The sequence below is a fragment of the Puntigrus tetrazona genome, chromosome 8 (genome assembly GCF_018831695.1).
Source record: "Puntigrus tetrazona isolate hp1 chromosome 8, ASM1883169v1, whole genome shotgun sequence".
Classification (NCBI taxonomy): Eukaryota; Metazoa; Chordata; class Actinopteri; order Cypriniformes; family Cyprinidae; genus Puntigrus; species Puntigrus tetrazona.
The window spans coordinates 18,094,771-18,114,630 of record NC_056706.1 but is presented as its reverse complement, the minus strand read 5'-3'; the positions used below and the strand labels follow the sequence as shown (position 1 = coordinate 18,114,630).

General features: G+C 38.7%; 3 protein-coding genes and 1 long non-coding RNA gene across 5 annotated transcripts; 2 read left to right on the top strand and 2 right to left on the bottom strand.

Annotated features, from left to right (window-relative positions):
• The first annotated feature begins 1,929 nt into the window (after positions 1-1,929).
• Positions 1,930-7,178, top strand: LOC122350290 (globoside alpha-1,3-N-acetylgalactosaminyltransferase 1-like). 2 transcript variants are annotated; one of them, XR_006251590.1, is made up of 8 exons: positions 1,930-2,003; positions 2,655-2,684; positions 2,790-2,825; positions 2,967-3,011; positions 3,232-3,264; positions 3,359-3,493; positions 3,639-5,409; positions 5,512-7,178. XR_006251590.1 is itself a non-coding variant. In XM_043246652.1 (7 exons), exons 1-7 carry the CDS (start codon positions 1,945-1,947, stop codon positions 4,327-4,329), a joined length of 1,029 nt encoding a protein of 342 aa, XP_043102587.1. In that variant the 5' UTR covers positions 1,930-1,944; the 3' UTR covers positions 4,330-7,178. The 2 variants fall into 2 exon arrangements, 1 of the variants encoding a protein (XP_043102587.1); XM_043246652.1 differs by having other exon boundaries at positions 3,639-7,178.
• A 645-nt stretch (positions 7,179-7,823) lies between these two features.
• Positions 7,824-15,734, bottom strand: hnf1a (HNF1 homeobox a). Its single transcript, XM_043246650.1, has 10 exons — positions 14,900-15,734; positions 12,437-12,636; positions 12,173-12,353; positions 11,893-12,095; positions 11,584-11,726; positions 10,149-10,290; positions 9,886-10,074; positions 9,629-9,744; positions 8,358-8,442; positions 7,824-8,269 (listed from the first exon to the last, which is right to left on the bottom strand). The coding sequence occupies exons 1-10, from the start codon at positions 15,193-15,195 to the stop codon at positions 8,139-8,141; spliced, it is 1,686 nt and encodes a 561-aa protein (XP_043102585.1). The 5' UTR covers positions 15,196-15,734; the 3' UTR covers positions 7,824-8,138.
• On the top strand, positions 11,618-18,536 carry LOC122350292. Its single transcript, XR_006251591.1, has 4 exons — positions 11,618-11,752; positions 12,236-12,367; positions 12,472-12,577; positions 18,413-18,536. It is a non-coding gene; the product is annotated as an uncharacterized LOC122350292 (long non-coding RNA).
• On the bottom strand, positions 16,328-19,596 carry si:ch211-170d8.2 (uncharacterized protein LOC571755 homolog). The gene is made up of 3 exons (XM_043246651.1): positions 18,372-19,596; positions 17,550-17,694; positions 16,328-17,457 (listed from the first exon to the last, which is right to left on the bottom strand). Exons 1-3 carry the CDS (start codon positions 19,054-19,056, stop codon positions 17,091-17,093), a joined length of 1,197 nt encoding a protein of 398 aa, XP_043102586.1. The 5' UTR covers positions 19,057-19,596; the 3' UTR covers positions 16,328-17,090.
• Between the last annotated feature and the right edge of the window lie 264 nt (positions 19,597-19,860).

The window sequence follows — 19,860 nt, the reverse complement described above, 5'->3', positions numbered from 1 at the left end:
ATCATGGATACATTATAGGCCTCATATTATTAATTCACAAAAATATTTCGGTTCTCCAGCCCACGAACTTCATCAGCGGGCGCTCCTCCTCGGACTGTTTGTACTACCCCTGTCTATGTTCCTCTGTTTTCTTGTAAAGACTCTTATTGTGAAGTGTCTGTTACTCATTGTGTCTGTGTTTCCTTGCCCCTTGTTAGTTCCCTAGACAACTGATTAACCCCCCTCTTGTTATCTTGTGTATTTAAAGTCCTGTTTGTCATTCAGTCCCTGCCGAGTATTTGATCTAGTCGTACAAAGCAGTTCCTTGTTGTTCCCTAGCCTAGTCTTGTGTTTGTTGTGTTTAGTTTTCGTGTGTACCGACCTTTGCATTGTTCCTGGATCATAGGTGCATGTCAATAAATTAAAATGTCATGGAAAAGTTCATTTATTTCAGTATTTCAACTCCAATTATGATACTCGTGTATTAAATAAATTCAGTGCAGACAGGCAGTGCCTAATTGCAATGCTTTAGGCTCACATTTAACAAAAACCCACCAATTCACAATCTCCAAAAAGTAGAATATGGTGACGTGCCAATCAGCTGATCAACTCAAAACACCCGATACAAGAATTTGTGTGAACTTTGCAAGGAATGGACCGAGGCTGGGGTCAAGGCATCAAGAGCCACCATACACAAGAAAAATACGACAACTGTAGCTAAATTCCTGTTAAGCCACTTCTGAACCACAGACAACATCAGAGACGTCTTACCTGGACTAAGAAGAAGAACTGGACTGTTGCCCAGTGGTCCAAAGCAAGTTTTGATTTTCATTTGGAAACCAAAGTCCTAGAGTCTGGAAGAAGCCCGAGTCCAGTGTTTAGTTTTCACAGTATGTGATGATTTGGGGAGCAATTTCATCAGCTGGTGTTGGTCCATTGCGTCTTTTGAAAACCAACATCACTGGACCTGTTTACCAATACATTTTGGAGCACTTTATGCTTCCTTCTGCTGACCAGCTATTTAAAGATGCTGATTTAATTTTCCAGCAGGATTTGGCACCTGCTAAAAGCACCAAACACTGTCTAAATGACCATGTTGTTGTGTTAGGAACACAGGAACTAGGAACATATTTAGTTCTAGGAACTACGTTTGGGGGGAATTATAGTCTAAAACAGTTCTGTAAACACTAACAGTGAGGTCTGGCCAAACACATATGAAACACTGGCTAGGATGCATTTTCAAAAGAAAAGTATTTGCAGTAAGTGTAAATACTGATAGAGACTACTAACTTACACTAAGTTCAATTAGCAATAAACGCTATTTACACTAAGTACAAATGTTTACCTTCACTACAGATTGTGTTTACACTATCAGTGCTGGTCACAAAACATACTTAACCAGCATATGCCTTTTTTTCAACAGGGTTGTCTTTCAACAATTCAGATATGCTTATCAAGGGTGTGTCAGTTTTTTTGTTTTGTTTCGTGTATAAACAGCTTTTTTATTTGTCTTCCTTTCAGGCACATCTCCCATTGTTGATATAAGAGCTGTTTGTTTTGCTGTCAAAAGCAGATAAGCTAGGTTTAATTTCAAGCCAAATGAACGATTTGTAGTTATTGCTTTTTTTTGTTTTCTTCATCTAATGAGTTCGAAAACAAAAACAAGTACACTCTCCGGAAAAAGCTTTCACTTGGGCAGTACCTTTTTAAAAGAGATCTATTATGTTCTAATATTTCCCCTAAGGTACCAAAATGGACCCTTTCAGACATAAGCCCTTTGAAAAGGTACCTCCCCAGGGACCTTTTGTACCTTTATTGCTGAGAGCGTATTCATGAGTCTCACATTTAACATATTGAAATATGATGTACTCACTCCTCCTTCCTTGGTCTACGTCCCTTTTTTTTATTCCTCTCACGTGCGCTTCAGCCTCTAACTTCATATCAATGTGGATTATTGCAGGAATAATGCCTTTCCGTCAGAATTTCATCATAATTTTTGTGTTCTTTGGGATGGTATTGAGTTGGTATGTAATTACGTTTTAGCAATAGTACATGGTTTGCCTTCGCGTTTGGGTTGTGAATTGATGTGAAAATGCAGTATTATTTCTTTTATTATTTATGCTTGTAGCATTACCACTGTCCAGGCGGAGTACATGAATTATTTAGCATAGTATTGTCATTCTATTCTGCTCATGCGTCTCATTTTTAATCTAAAGATCTTTTTAAACTACCCTTGGGAAGCATTATATAAATTTTTGAATTAATGACACCATTAAAAATGCACTCCAAAAAATGCTGGGTTAAATGCATCCCAGCGCTGGGTAAAATATGAACGAACCCCTGCTAATGGGTTTTTTTCAGCCAACACATTGAATCTTTAACAAACTGTCTGGGCAGTGACCCAACTGCTGGGTAGAAACATAGTAATAGCTGGGTTTATCAATATATAATATTCTATTTTCAAGGTATATGATATTAAGGGTGATTTCACTACAGGTTTGCTGAATTATAGGTTTGGGACAGGAAAGTCATACAAAACAAAGCAATTCATGACTCTGCATTTTCAGTGTGCGTGACAAGCATAAGAAATAAAAGTGTAAACTTTTAAGGAGAAGATTAAACAATTGCAAAATTCATAGATATTTTTCCTCATGAATATGTGTCTTTCTTTACAGGCTCATTTACCTGAACAACAAACAGTGCAGGTGAGTTTAGTGCAGTTAAAAAAAACATGGTGCAGATGTAGTGTATGTTTTCTTGATTTAAGAAGTTTGCATGGCTGAATTATTATTATATTTTATTCTTTTTAGCTGCAATCAGCAGATTATAGAACAAGTCATTATCAAGTGAGTAATGCTGTGCCTACACATATGTAAAAACTTATACACACACACATGCTAGACAGCTATGCTTACGTGCTCATATTCATGCACACACACAACATAATCAAATTTAAATTAGTAAGAGTTTGTCTCTGTTATTATCAGGCCAAAATGGAAGCAAAAGACCTTTGGATTGCATTCAGCGCCAGGGTGTGTAAATATTCACCTTCTTAAAAATTTACTTATTAAACTTATTTTTAAGTTGGTCTGTAGAAAGGCATTCTTGGTTCAAGGTTGTTTTTGTGGGTTTGATCAATGAGCAGTGATAGTTAAATCATGATGTTTTCAGTTTATAGATAGAAATCCATGTTTTAAAAGTGTATCAGCTTCATGAACCAAAAAAAAATATTTTTGTATATTTTAATTACAGGTTGTTGTACAACCAGCCAAATGTGTTGATAGGGTAAGTATTGTGTTTTTAGTATTGTTAGTTTTTATAGCCCATTTCCATTCATGAATGGGATTATTACAGAGCTGTATGTATATTTTTAATGAAGTCGGACAGATATTGCTTCTGTGTCACCATGGGCAGCTCCAATCATTTGGGAGGGAACCTTTGACCCCACGCTGATCGACTCTATCTACAAACAACACAATCTCACCATAGCAACCACTGTCTTTGCTTTGGGAAAGTAAGTCTTCATGATACCTATCATTTTTAATAATTCTCATTTGTTTCCCCTCCTCTGTTTTTTCTGGAAATAGTAATGATTAAATGCTAATTTAACCATATTAATATATATCCCTATTTGTTTCTATTTATTTGCCTTTTTTTAGATACACGCGTTTTATCAAAGATTTTCTGGAGTCAGCAGAGCAGCATTACTTTGTTGGATTTCGAGTGCATTTCTACTTGTTTACAGACCAACCAGAATCAGTTCCTGAAGTGAAGATGGGTGAAAACCGTACGTTGTCAGTTCGAAAGGTTCCGACTTTGAACCGATGGCAGGACATCAGTATGAGCAGGATGGAGAAACTGGAAAAACTAATAGAGGAGGAACTAGCCAATGAGGCTGACTATATTTTCTGTCTTGACATAGATACAAAGTTCTACGGCCGGTGGGGTGCAGAGACTTTGGGTCGTCTTGTAGGTGTGATACATCCTTGGCTTTATAATGTTCCAAGGAATCAGTTCACATATGAGCGTAGACCAGAGTCTAAAGCATTTATTGCAGCTGACGAAGGTGATTATTATTATGCCGGTGCTGCGTTTGGTGGCACATTGGAGGAAGTACATCATCTCACCAAAACCTGCAGGGAGCAGCTGAGCATCGATGCTGCAAACTCTATTGAGGCTGTATGGCAAGAGGAGTCTCACTTGAACAAGTATTTCCTTTTGAACAAACCCAGTAAACTGCTGTCTCCTGAATATATGTGGAGGGATATCAATGAAAGTGCAGTCCAAATAAAAATAGTTCGCTTCACTAATGTACCTAAAAACTATGCTGAAGTTCGCCCAAACCCATAAAAACTGTTGCCAGGCATACATTTACACTGTTACCAATCAAAAGAATGTGAATCTGTTAACAGGTAATACTGGTGACAGCGAGGACCACATTTCCTACCAAGAAAAAAAATAATCGCAGACATGTACAGATGCTTATATGAGCACTAAATGGCATCAGAAACAATACCTGCCAAAATCTTTCTCAATAAACAATATGAACTTATCAAGTTTTTGCAATACTCTTTGTGTAACAGATTGCAATTTGCATGTATTGAAACAATCCTTTGATACACGACTTTTATAAAAATAGTTGAGGGAGGGTGTTTATGGAGTTGAAGCTAAAGCAAATTGTTTAAAAAAAACAACTGTAACAATATGTATTAGCAACATTTTTGATTTATTTGGGCAAAGAATTCACTCAAAACTGTTTACTGGATGTTCTTACACAAAACAGAAACTCTGGTCAAAAAACTGTTGCTTCATCAAAAAATAAATAAAATAAATTTATTTTACTTTTTTTTTGCAAGCACATTACCAGCATAAACCTGCAAAAAAAAAAAAATGATCGGGAGCTGTTTATGCATATGTGTGCTTATTTGTTTTCAATGCAGCTAACCTTGAACAATAAAATAAATAAAATTAATCCTTATGTTTATTCTTTTTAACTTTGTTCTTTAAGTAAATATCAAAAGACATGATCATATATTTGAACTAAGGCAACAGAGCTATAACAGAGAATGCCTCCAACACTCCCTCTTCAGGCCGTCAAAGGGAGAATTCCCCCAAACTCTTGTTTTTACTCCATTTCCCATGAGCCCTGTACCTGGCACTGATCACCTGTGGCACCTGAGACTCATTAACTGGGCTTTATAAGAAGCATTTGGAGGATCACTCTTTGTGAAGTCTTCTTGTAGCTTGGTGAATATTTCTGATTGGTTTTCTTTGTATTCAGACTGAGTCCTGTTATTACGTTGCTTGTCTATTGTTTGACTGTTGTTTGCTGCTAGCCTACTAACCCACTAACCCACACCTGTTTTTTTGACCACTGCCTCTTGGTTGCTGCCTGGCCTGACACATGTGCAGTGACCTGACTACTTGCAAGTATACTCTCATGTTTGTCTGCCCTGAGCTCTGCTTTGTTGATTGACCACATTATTGCCTGCTCCTATTATCTGCATGTTTTGTTCTATGTTCTGTGAACAGATCAAGTTATTTCCAATAAAGCTGCCAACGGATCCCAGCCTCCATGTCGGTTCATTACAGAAGACATTTGTCCACTGAGTTATCCTCTCATCCTCTCAAGTGGTCTACTCGCCACCACCAACTGCAAAATCTCACAACATTAACAGAGGAACCTTATAAAGACTTAACAGGCAATAAAACCCAGAACCTGCCCCTCGTGCCACTGCCCCTGTAATGGCCACCGCATATCCACTGCACATGTGTCAATCATCCTGGGATTACCCTTGGCTCCAACAGCATAGCCTCAACATCTCTTGGTGTGAAGAACAGACTCTACTGGAGACCCAACTGTTTTCCCCAATGTCTTTCTAAAGTTACATCCCTCAAACTTTGAGCGGTCAACGTCACAGAATCCCCAGATCTGCCCGAGGCCTACCAAGATCTGAGTGAGGCCTTACATAGTCAAGGCATCACAACTTCCACTTCTCACCGCTTGTCAACAAGGTGTTCATGAAATGCATCATAGTCTGCATCAATATTCTCATTTATTCAGATACTCTGGATGTCAAATCAGTTCTGCACCATCTAATCCAACACAAGTTATATGCCAAGGCTAAGGAATGTGAGTTCCACACCACATCCGTTTCACTTCTGGGCTACATCCTCAGCCAGGAAGGGGTAGCTATGGACGACAGTAAAGTCATTGCTGTCCCAAACTGGCCACTTCCTGGAAACCTAAAGGAGTTACAGAGGTTCTTTTAGGATTTGCTGACTTCTACCGTCACTTCATCAGAGGCTTTAACCCAGTCGCTGCTCCCCTCATGGCGATGTCAAGGAAGGGGAATCATCTTCGTTGGTCCCGACATTATTGGAAGCGTTCAATGAATTTAAAACATTTCACCATTGCCGTTCATAGTGGAGGTGGATGCTTCTAATGTCTTGGAGCTATTCTGTCATAACACCAAGATAACCCAGCAAAGATGTTCCCCATTGCCTTCTCACGTCACGTAAACTGTCCCCCTTGCTGAAAGGAATTACAACGTTGATGACTGAACTATTGGTTATCAAAGCAGTGCTCGAGGAATGAAGACATTGGCTGGAGGGAGCCTAGCACCTAATTCTGTTAACCAACCACCACAATCTACACCTTTATTTGAAATCTGCCCGCAGACTGAATCCCTGACAGGCCTGATAGTATTTGTAATACCTAAGTGCATCATGAGGAGAGAAAGTTATGAGGTCACCTGCTGGCCAACCATAAAATTGCACCTAAAATTTACTTCTCTGCAATGTGACAAGTATTTTTATGCATTGAACATTAATTCCATTTAGAAATAATGAATAAAGAAATAAAATGACATAACTGAGCACAAATAAATGATAGCATAACAAAGTACACTGTTGTATATGAACATTTTCAAGGACAGTACAAACGTTGTATTTAACCGGTAAAGGGTTAGTAAGAAAAGCTAAAGGAAGATCTCAAAAAATGTTTTGACTTACTGGCATGCATGTCTTGGTTGGTCAACATGAGGTCTCCTCTCATCTTCCTCCCTGATGTCCAAGAGCACTCTTGCCCGCACTGCAATGTTGTCCAGTGCAACCTTGCAATCTTGTCCTGACTACAACCACATGCATTCTCAAATCACTGAGGTGTTGTGGCTGTAGCCTGAACAATTGAAGATGGAGGCTGGATCCCGACCGTATCTGACTCCTCATTACGGTTTTATTAATTTTTTTTTTTTTTTTTTTTTTTTTTGCAGTTTTTTTTAGCAAGGCTTGAATAATCCTGCCACTTCTTTCTGACCTCCTTCCCTGATCTTTTAATGCCCCTTGTTGCAGTAAGTTTTGTAGGAATATCCCAGATTTTATGTTATTCTTTATTTGTATGACTGCCCTTTTAAATCTGCTGAAAATTGTTTTTGTAGCTCCTCTAAAATATTAATTTCCCCTCTTTGAAAAATGTCTTCTGTTTTTTTGATTCAGCCATTTTGATCGTATTAAGTGCCTTTTTTTTAATCTTCCTGTAAATCAAAACATAGAATTTGTATTTACTTTTCAAATAAAAGAAATGCAATCTATGGGCACAACTCATAAATGATAAAATTTGATTGCGGAGTTCTTTGTTGACAACATTGTGATTTAGCCAATCAGATTTAAAGAACCATTTGATAATTTTAACTTCTCTTCACAAAAAAAAACTTAGTTTTTCATTTTCTGTAAATCCTCTCTGAAACATCAATAAAGTAAATTTTATCAATAAAGCAAGTATTTTCCTAAACATTTTATTCATTTTAATTAATTTCCCCTCTTACAACATGACAACACAGAAATCTAGAACCACAGTAATTTATTGCAGTCACACAATTTGAATCCTAAAACTTGAATTATATACATTGTTCACATAAGATTGCATTTTGAATTGAACCTGGAGCATAATTTACAGGTTTTAATAATTTTCTGGAGTTTAAAGTTTTTCTTCTTCTTCCTCCTCAGTGTGGGAAGGCAGCAGGTAGGAATGTGTTTTTCTGTTTGTTTGTATGTTTTTTTTTAGAAATGACTGCTCGTTTTGATTTCATTTAATTTTGCTCTCCAGTGTATTTTAGAGTTACACCAGTTCTCAGTGGTATTTCCTTCAGCAGTTGCCGCTATTGTGCAGTTGAGACCATCTGTGTAGGGATGTAAGGGTCTATATCTCCTGGTGAAGAGGAGAGCAGATGAGAAGGATGGGTTTCACTCGTCTGTGTCTGAGGATAGAGCTCCAAACTGCCAGAAGACACTGAAAACGTAATTAAACAGAAGTGTTTTTTTGAACAGAAACATCTGAATACAGCTAAGTTCAGCGCAAGGTCTGCAAGGGTCTGTACCTGGCTCTGGTGAAGTGGACTGCAGATGTAAAGACTCTTCTTCAATTGGAGTGTCTGAATGACCCTCTGGATCTGAGGTGAGAATCTGATTGAGAGGGACATAATAGAGCATTTAAAGGACTTTCTGTAGATTCACAAGGGGCCTTTAATCTAAAAATGATGTGTATGTAGGGTTGCCGGTCAATTTAAAAGTAAAATGATGCATCCTGTATTCAGTCTTGAGAGCTAAGCATTACAAAAGTAACGCAATTACAGTAATGTATAACTTTTTGCTGTAAAGCAGTAATATGCATAGATTCAGTCGAGGGAATGGGGTTCCATCATTAATGAATAACTACACGAGTAATGCAATATTAGCACTCTAGTTACTACTACTAGCTAACAAGAAACTGTGATTAAATTTGAATAAGTAATAGCACTTATGTTGAATGTGGTAGTTCACTATTAGCTAATCAGTAACTATTATTTTTTTCATACCTCCCCAAGCACTAATAAGAATTACTCACTAGTAATGACTATCATTGTAAGCTTTTGTGGGTTTAGCAAAGTATTGAATAGTAGTTACTCGGGTCTTACTACATCCTTCTAACGCTCTACTAATTACTAAAGTCATTGTAAATGTTTGAGGTTTTTATAAGCTTCTGGTTAATAATTGTTAAAATGTTAAAATCATTACTAATGTGTTGCCACGAAAATGGATCCAAATAACTAGTAGTTTCTTGAGAAAGATGTAGTAATACTTCAGTTATTACTTTCCAAAACCTTACGTACGTCAGCTGACTTTAGGGAGTTATAATTTTTTACTTTCGAATACTGATCCAAGTAATTAGTAGTTCCTTTAGAAGGATTTAGTAATACTTGAGTCATTTTCATTATTATTATATTATTACCATTAACTTAATTTTGGAATTATTATGCATAATTCACATTATGAACCTGTATACAATAGTTCTTAGGAGTTCTCTAGGATATATAAAAACACTTAGCTAATTATGAACTACCAATTTCAACTGAGTGCTATTATTTCTAAATTGTTCATCAGTTTCTCATTAGATAAGAGTAGTTATTACAATGTTAATAGCACATTTATTCATGTGTAATTATTCATTAACGCTGGAACGGTATATGTCACCCAGTCAAATGATAAAGGCTGGGTGAATGGGTAAACACATGGTGTATGAATGGGTTTCACTTATTTTGCCTTGCCTTTTGAAGGTGGAAACTCTATGTGCATTTAATCATGACATGATGAGCTTGTGACTGGAACGTACCTGTCGAACAGCTGTGAGGTTAGTCAGCGTCCCGATGCTGTTGCTGTCTGCGATGACCATAGCCTGGGACAGGAGACTGGAGGACGGGTAAGAGCTCAGGTCTGCCTTGCTGTACACTAAAATATATGCATTATTAGAGTTGCATTTTGGTCTTTTAAAAAGGAATTATTTTACTTTTGTTTAACGTTGTGAGGCTACTGTAGTTACGCTTGTCTTAATTAGAGGAGTGATTAACTAGTGGTGCATTAAGTACGTACTGTGGCATGGTAACTGTGCCATTGTTGCCATGAAGGAGCTAGGGCCAATGTGACTCTGAAGCTGCTGCGCTATTGGCTGCTGAGGTGAGGCGTGAAGCTGCTGCTGAAAAGAGATTGGCTGAAGGGTAGTAAAGCCTCCCCCTACGTTGTTGATGACAGGGACCGTCTGTGGTTGAGAGGACGTCAAGCCTACAGTAAAAGACATGTTAGCAGTGTGTTGGTGTTAAACTCTTAATGCAGATCACACTATGTATGAGCTGTACCTATGAGAAGGGAGGAATCCCCCAGGCTCATTACGCTTGGTAGGGAGGCCATGATCAGTCCCGGAGGGGCAGCAGAGGATCCTGACAGTCCATGCAGGGAAGTGAGAGTACTGACAGGAGGCAAAGAACCACCACCAGATACCTAAGAGAGAAAATTGAAGCTTTGGCTTTCAGGTTACGTTTGCCTTAAATGTATAGTAAATGGAGAAATCTAAATCCTGTCAACAATTAAGATCCGGTGTTTTTGTCCATTAAAGTTTGGTGACATCCAGTGCTGTTTTGGACTCCACTTAGCCTACCTACTGTATGGACAAAAACAGGTGAGGGTGTTATACACTCACACAAAAAAATTGAAATGGTGGTTTTAAATGTGGCAAACTGCCACTAGGTGGAAGCAATACTATATTATTCACTTCAGTCAGACCAGCTTAGCACCAGCTGAAAACAGCAAAGGACAGAGTTGTAAAATACTCGTAATTTTACTTGATTACTGTACTTAAGTATTATTTTGGGGGAATTTGACTATTCAAGTACAATTTAACCTGACTAATTGTACTTTTACTTGATTACGTTTCTGAAGAAAAAACTACTTTTTTCTCCTTACAATTTTATTTCAACTTTACATTTTTATTTTATCTTATGCACATTAAATATGGTAAACCTAAGCTCAAACGTGCTTGATGTAAGAACCAATTATCATTTTCACGCATAGAATGTCTGGGTTCAGTAGTTCACCATCTACTGAGTTATGTCCTCTCAGATGTTTATGGCTTGCTTTCTTCAGATGAACACAAGCAGATTTTTAGTCCGTATAACGCAAGGCGATAGGACCACTACGGGAACCACACAAAGTGTACACAACAGTAAAGCCTCAAATTTTAGTGTTTTTTTTTGGTTTGTTTTTTTTTACACATATGCCTATTGTTTCACTTAAGAAGACACTTATTCATTACCAGGAATAGTATGACTTACTGTCATAGTCGCTTGTGTAGTTTTTGAAGTCTTGGAAAGTCATGTAATTGTTATTGCTGCACTAGATATGTGTTTGACCTGTGCCATTTGTTTTATTTTCTCCCTTTTAACCAAACTTCTGTATGTATGTCATAAAGTACTTACAGAAAAGCATTCACTTTGAATAAAAATGATGCTAATAATCAAAAAGTTGAAAATAAATTGTCCGGTAGTGTTAAGGTACGTATAGGGAGGGCTTCATTTTCCCAATAAGATAACATCAATTTGATCATTCTAATGCAAATTATAATGCACACAATACATTTTTATTGCATGCTGTTTTATAATGCACTACAATATTAAGTTTAAATTAATAACTTCATTTTGACCTCCTTACTGTTATTGCGAGATAAAAGCAATCAGTCAGTGATCACTTAACATCTCACTGATTTATGATTGTATGTGTAAAGTAGTGTAATCTCACTGATTTGTGATGGTGTGTGTCCAGGAGTGTATGACTGGGTTCAAGTTGGACCGGACTAGTTAGACGGCCGCCTCTGTCTTCACCGCTGGAGCTTCTTACTGTGCCCAGACTCTCGCACACCACCGGCTGGCTGTACTTCAAAACTTAAGGATATCAACAAAAGAGAAAGGTGGGTAAAACAAGTCAGAATGAGGGACTAATCTAAAAATAGGAATTAAAGCCATGCAGCCTATTATCATTAAAAAGGTTATTTGATATGCAACTGACAGAAAACGGATGCCGTGGGTATTAGCCTGCCTGACACAGTACCTGGTGAAGGACTGGATGGTAGCGTCTGGCCTGTGGAGGGAGCTGATTGGCTGCTATATGGCACGTCCAGTGCCAGTTTGTGGCGAAATGCCTCCTCTTTACGACGATTTGCGAACCAGTTGTATACACGAACCTCTGTGACTAAATTAGAGCCTAGTCCAGCCAGCTGAGACGGAGAAACTCCCCTCTGAAGACACTCGGCTCTAAAACACGTACACATTCGACGTATTACGGCGTGCCTTTAAAAACATTTAGAGTTGGTGCTCAGTTCATTCCTTACCTGTTGCACTCCTCCACCAGTCCCTCCCTCTCTTCCTTACTGGGGTTTTTCTGTCTTTCGTAGGCCTGGAACAGGATTTGTTGGGACGCCGGGCCCCATTTGAATCGATTCCTCCGTCCCTTTCTCACATCCTCCCCAGATTCCTCTCCCGACATGACGCCTCGACTGGCATTGGTGAACTCTGCATTGATCAGGGTGAGCGAATCATTAGCGTAATTTTTAAAAATGCATTAATATAGAGAAGTAAGAAATAGCCATACTCACGCTGGTTGATCTCTGCCTTTTTCTTGACGTACCAGCTGTACAGAGCAGCTCGCTTTTGATTCTTCATGGGTGTGCCCTTGTTAAGGTGCTGGGAGAGATGGGATTGGTTGAGGCCTGTGGACTCCACCACCTCTCTCTGTGGTAAGTTGTGCTGCTGCATATAGCTTTTTATCATTTTTGCCACATGCCAAGGGTCCTCTCTAACACACACCAATACATAAATATATTAGTAGGCGTTTCTGAATATGAACAAGTCCTTATAAAATCACATGAAGAACATGATGCTTATTACTGAATATTAGTTCCATCTGCATTTGAGAATTACATTTCAAGAGTCATATTTTCCCATGATATTCTGGGTGTTTTTACGCCCAAATAGGTGTTTATGGCCTTTCAAAATATGCTATATTTGTTTCGCTACCTGGTGTCCAGACATAAACATGCACTTTTTAGCAATACGTACCAACAAGTACATATCACTGCAGGTTCCCGAAAAACTAGGCAGTAAAACTTTTTCTGTTTGCACTAATTTACTTGAAGAATATCATGCTATGACTTCAAAAAAATAATAATATGCTGGGATATTTGAAAACTGATGCTTTCACACAACTACTGTTCAACAAAACAGTTTGAGTCTGTGTAAAAGCAAGCTGGGATGGCACAGTTTTTATATCAGTTTTGCATTAACACAACTGGGTAGGTTTAAGGTTGGATTTGGTATAGGGCATATTTCCAACATTTTAGCAACCGTCCACAGATATTTTAATTCTCACCGAAATGCCTATATCAACGTATTGAACCTGTGTTTTAGTGCCACTAAAACATTTCTCTTAAAACTGCAGTGAAACGTGGAGCAAGCCACGTAAAAACGGTTATGAACAAAAAGTGTTCAAAGGTACATATTTTTATGACACCAGCTTGCTGTTTTGCCTACGTCAAAGTAAATTCATATTACATACAGTATTCAAAAGTTTGATGTAGGACTTTTCTAAAGGAAAGAAAGAAATGATCAGTTTTATTCAGCAAGGCACTGAATGCATTAAATTGATCAAACATAAAGATATTTAATGTTACAAAAATTACTTTAAATGCATTTTTTGGTTTTTGTATTTTACTTTCTATTAGTAAAAATTCTTGGGAAAAATGCAATTAAACAAATTATTGACTTAAACATAGGTAATAATAAAAATGTTTCTTGAGCGCTAAATCAACATGCTTCAGCAATGGTGGTGAAAAGTAGTGAAAAGTAATTTACTTTTTAACATGAAATAAACTTATTTTAAATATAAATAACACTACAAGGGCTTATAATGAGAAACTTTAATAAAAAGTAAAATGATTTTGCTCCATTATTGATGGAATTAGTGATTAATGATTCCATTACGATGTCAGGAACATAAAACATGTCTTTTAATAAAAGCATAATATTTTATGAATTCTCTCAATTAGAATTCAGAATTAATTACTTGGGATGGTTAGGCTGCAAAGTGGCCAATGTTGGAATTAAATTTTTATATATATATATATATATATATATATATATATATATATATATATATAGCTTGTTACAAAATACCTATTTTGAGAAACATTTTATGTAATAAAAATTATATCAGTAGAAAAACATGCTAATGGCACTGCTACTAAAAATAACTATTTTTTCCTAAATGTATTATTATTATTATTTAAATTAAGAAAAATACTTTTTTATTAAGGCTATTGTTTTTATGTTTTGGGAGAAGAGTGAGGGGGAAGAGAGAGGATAGATAATACAGAGGTAGAGAGGGTGCAATGTTTACACTGTAAGATAAGGCAAGAGGCAACGGGCCAAAGTCCAGTCAGAGAGATTGCAAATAACCCTCTTGTATTCAACACAAGCACACAAAGCCTTACAAATACACAAACATATCCTCACATAATACTCACAAATTACTTTTTAGGTTTAAACAAAGTGCCTTATAATTCCATTTTTATTTCTATTCAGAGAGCCACACATTTAGAAAGCAAAACTCCCCTCACAACAGCGCTATCTTTACAATATCACCACAGCCATGTGTACACACACACACACACACACACACACACAGAGCGGTGGACGCTGTCACTCTGTTAATTTTAACCAGTCGATGTAGCTCATTTATTAAAAAGTTTGAAATGGCCAGAGAATAATGAATAGGGTGGGTAATTAGTAACTAAAAAAGGTGGAACCTCCTTTATATTCACCCCATCAGTTGGGAAGCAGAGCACTAGAGAGGAAAGGAAGCCAAAGAAAAGGAATAGACGAAAGAAGACCTGAGATGAGCCAGAGAAAAGAAAGTTTAATCAAGAATTGCTGGAGCAAAATAGGAAGTTGAGAGAACGTCTATCGTGGATTTTAGATGTTGCTTCTTTAGAAGACACTAAAGTCATATTAGACGGTTCTGACTTTTGGATTGTTTAATGAGAAGACGCCCGGAGACTTACTGCAGCAGCTGGTCCACTTCAGCTCTCTGCCTCGCAGCCTCCTCCGGCGGAAGCCTCTCCAGATCACGGAAGATAGGAGGTGGATTGTCCATGTCTCCCTCCTCCGAGCTCTCGCCATCGGCCCGATCCGTCCTCTCTGCGCCGGCCGAGGCCCGCTCTCGCTCCAGATCTCCCATGGCCTGGATCAGCAGTTCTTTCGACAGCCCCGATCCCAGTAGAGACCACACCAGCTGCTCCTGTAAGGCCGACAGCCGGCCACTTCGTTCTCCTGCTCTTCTCCCCTCTCCTCCCTCCATCTTTCACGTTCGGAGCGTGTTCCGTCTATAATTCGCTCACGTCTGTGTCGCTGAAGCAATTGCCAGCACACTCTTTGTGTTCAAAGAGACATGCACACGCAAAACGAATATCGCACGCTTTCAATATTCACCTCCGTCTCAGACTGGGAGTTCAGTAGCCTGTCTTTCACGTCAACAGCTTTTCATTTTCTTTATCCTTTTCTTCTCTTCGTTTTTCGGTGTTCTCCTGTTTCTGCTCCTGTATTAAGTCTAGACACCTGTTGTCCTTTTGCTTTGAAATGTGATTTTTTGCTACTTGCTTTTCCCTTCATCCCCTCCTCCCGCACTCTGTCGCTCTCTCTCTCTCTTTCTCTCCCTCTCTCGGTGAACTTTAGCCCCGGCCTGTGTTAAGGCCAAAGTGTAGAGTCTAACTATTCAGCGAAAATGGATACTACAAACACATTTGCCACGCGCACTGCAATCTTGTGTTTTTTATTAAACATTTGTTTCATGGACGCTCCAGACATTGTAGAAGTCGAAAAACTATTGCTGTGATAATCTTAACAATGGAAACTATTTACAAAAACATATATGCCAGGGGAACGCAATAAAATAAAACTGACTTAAAATGTTGTAATTTATTTTTATTAATTAATAAAAATATTTGTAAGTATTTTAAATATTTATGCTGAAGACATCTTTAAAGTAAAATGGATAAAATAAAAAAATAAAAATGCTGATCCTGTAGAGCAATCACAAGTGTCTTGTATCTCAGACCAAGGATATGTTTAGAAATTAACAATTATGATGTTAAAGATCTTTCACGGCTGCTCCTGAAAATTTCAACATTGTCTACTGTGTATGCACACATCTGAAAATTAAATGTTTAGCACAAGCAATCCCAACGTGGGATATGCTAGAAATTAACATTATGATCACTTTACGGCTGCTGTTATTGTCACTGTGAGAAAGTGCTACAGTACAACAAAATGTAGGAAGATGCATCTAAAAAATATATTTTTTCTATTTGAAAATGTAATTTAATTCATGCTAAGCTGAATTTTCTGTCATTTACTCCGAACATTCAGTGTCACATGAAGCTTCAGAAATCATTCTAATATGCTATTGTTGAAAACATTTGAGCTATTAAATATTTAGTTGAAAAACTGATTTTTTTTTTGGCATTCTTTGATAAATAAAAAGTTCAAAAGAATAGCATTTATTTGACATGGAAATCTTTAGTAACATTATAAATGTCTTTACTGTTAATTTGATCGCGTTAGTGCCTATCATGTCCAACCAGGATTTAGTAAATTATGTGTACTGTGTGAAACTACTGTATGTGTAAAATAAGAAACTTTTTAGTTTAGAATTACCAATCGACACCGAAAATGCTTCATTTGTAGTACGTGAGTCATTTCATATTGGATTTAATTTAAAACACCTTGAGACGCAATGTCTCAAACAATTTAGAAGAAACAATACACTGCCCACAGGAAAAATAAACTATTGGACATGTATATACAATGCAAAAAAAAGTTTTAATATATAAAACTGTAATTATACACTATTTACATTTATACAGTCATACCGTTTCTCACAAATAACACCCATAAGTTAATAAATTCAATTTACATGCTGAAGTGCATAGTGTTCCATATAACATAGGCCACTCTGAATTACAGTAAGCTTCTACTGAAGCACCATTGTCACAGAACAATGGGAATCATTAGCAATTCTTAAAAAATAGCGAACCATCCAGGGAACATTCACACCAGGTGTTAGTGGACTGAATGGACTTTTATGGCCACAAAGAACTTGTGAAGGGGGGGCGCTAGGGATTGTCACCGTTTGGCCGGACACAGAAGCAGTTTCCTAATGCACGCATGCTCTTCAATACAGCTGCACGTGTCCTGCTATCTGTACGTCAGGGCGATGAAGGGCGCGTGTTCTAGATGCACACCGTAATCTCGACAGGGCTGTGCGATACTGTCCAGTAAGCTGCAGTGTAACGCCAGACCCAGCTCTAAAGCGGGCTGCAGGGGGGCCGCACCATCCCTGCCCTCATTCACCTCCCCCCACTCTACAGGCACCGTTTCTTGAGGGGATGGGGGTCTTTGCTTTTGGACAACAACCCCTGGCCTGGTCAAACCCCTCACCCGATGCATTTCCATCACGCTCGGACCTCTGCCGGCTCCTCCAACGACCAGTTGCAGGGCCTGGACGAGGGCGAGCAGATCCACCCTCAGCTCCACAACACCATCTCTCAACCAGACTCTGTACCTGCAGAGAGAGAAAGAGAAAACGGTCAGTAATTTCTTGGAGAACTGCGCCAACAGCATTCTCGCTTCATCTATCCAGTTCCTCCGTCTCACCGAGTAGGGAACCCTCGTTTCTCCAGCGAGGGCAGCACGGGTTGGATATTCAGGCGTCGGGGGTTTGAAAAGTGAAAATGAACTTCTGCTTTCTCCAACGGTGCTGACAGCACATCCTCTCCGAGCAGAAACTCAATGTTGTAATCTTGACAAGTGAGAAAAGGAAACATGATTAGGGATACTGTCGTAAAATAAACGTACCTGCTGTTAAAAAGTGTGCATTTTTGACAGAAATTGTCAAGAAGCATTCTGTTAGCAAAGCTAAATTGTCTATTAATGGCAATAAATATATCCTGAACAAAACACAGTTCATAATTTTTGTATAGCTATATTAGTGATGTATGCTATGTTTCAATTACTTTTTACAACCCCCCCAAAACAAAACAGTTTAACCAGACTAATCCGGTTGGCTGGTTTTAACTAGCCTGGTTTGAAGGCACTTATTTAGTGGGAGCTCAGCTCACCAACCAGCTAAAACCAGCTGAACACTAGCTCGACCAGGCCGGGAGACCATCTTGGCCGGTTTAAATCAACATAGTTTGCTTTTAACAGTGTCTTTTCCTTACATTTTTTACTCCGTTATAAATTCGCTCGGGTGCTGCTGTTGCTATGGTTACATCACCGCAGCTTCCGTTAGAGTTTAAGAAGCGTAGATTTATTAAAGTTGAATAATGCTGATTGCTCATGGCTGCTTTAAGATGTAATTGCTCTAGTGTTATTAAACGTACGATTCACGAGCAAACCCGCCGGTAAAGCTGACCCATGTTGAGTATTTTTTTATTTATTTTTTTAAACAAGGTGTCATAACAGATAGCTACTTACCCCCAACTTTTCCGCCTTGTATTCCCTTGACACTTCCACAGTGGTAGCCCACTTGACAACAGCGATAAACCCGTCTGACGAATCTGAAGAGGGGCTGTTCCGGGAAAACGGCACGACGCGGAGCGTCGCTCATCGTCGACAGTATCTTCAGACGGTACATCTGGCCCCAGTCACCAGGCGGAGTGGTGCTCTCCGTCCACGGGGCGCTCAGGAGGGCGCACTGGTCGTGCTCGGATCCCGGCTCGCGACGGCTGCGTCTCTGGACGTGTCCGATGCGGATTTTACGCTCTCCCTGAAACGAAGACGCCTTGCGAAGCTGCGCGCGAAGCGATCTGCACTGTACTCCTATAGCGACAGTCATGAAGGCGAGGAGCAGCAGTGAAACTCGTGCGCGCGTAACCGTGGCCATTTCGGATATCCACATGCGTTGCGCTCCGGAGGTGCGTGTCTCGGGATCTCCACTATGCGAATAAAAGGGTAAATCCTCCTGCTCTGACAATGAGCGCAGTTTCTTCTGTGGAATTTGAATTCTGGCTTCTTTTGGACTCTCCTCCCCCTGGTTTTGTTTGGGACCCTTAAGCAGCCATTCGCACCCCCATCGACCTTTTAAATGTGTCTGCATAATGAGGCGCCCAGAGCCCTGGCAGTCCAGGCCATTCTTATTCTCCCTCCTAATGACCCTCATTACAGAACATCTGCACCATCACCAACGAGCTGCTCATTTGCAAGAGAAACAACTTGGACCAAGGGAAGCATAAAACTTTCCCAAACTGCCCTATCCCGACAATAGCTCCACAACCAATAGAGAGGTAATCTGGGATATAGAAACCATTCATCTGGGTGCACATGCACTGACCCTAAGTAGTATTTGGACACTTAAGCTACGCTTTGCAATTCATACTAATAGAAATGTAAGAATTTAATTACATAGCTGATTGTTTGTTATCTAAGTAGCTTTTCTCACAGTTAACTTCGCTTTTGAAGTAGTTTCGGTCTGATTTTTACTGGATGCATGAGGTGAGTTCTCTTAAAGTTCACACACAGAACCACAGGTGTAGCTCACGTTTACTATTAAGACACTTGTGTGTTTGAATGTCTATATATTGAAAGAGAAATATATTATTTTAGCATTTACAACCCATTTTTTAAGGTCGTAAATATTCAAAGGGTTAGTTCACCCAACAATCTGTTATTGTTTACTTATATATTTACCCTAATGTTGATCCAAACCCGTAAGACGTTTTTTTTTAATAAACCCCGAGATATTTCTGTCCCTTTGAGAGAGCTCTTTAAAGAGATTGTGCAAGTACTCCGTATGAAATAAAAGGTTTAACCCAATTCACTGAAGAGACATGACTGCTTTATATGATTTAACCTTTAATTTAAGCTTTATTCACGTTTAAATGTTGATCAGCACACATAGATTACATCAAATCTGACGGACATACTTGTTTGATGCACAAGAACAAACATCAATAGTTCTTGTGGG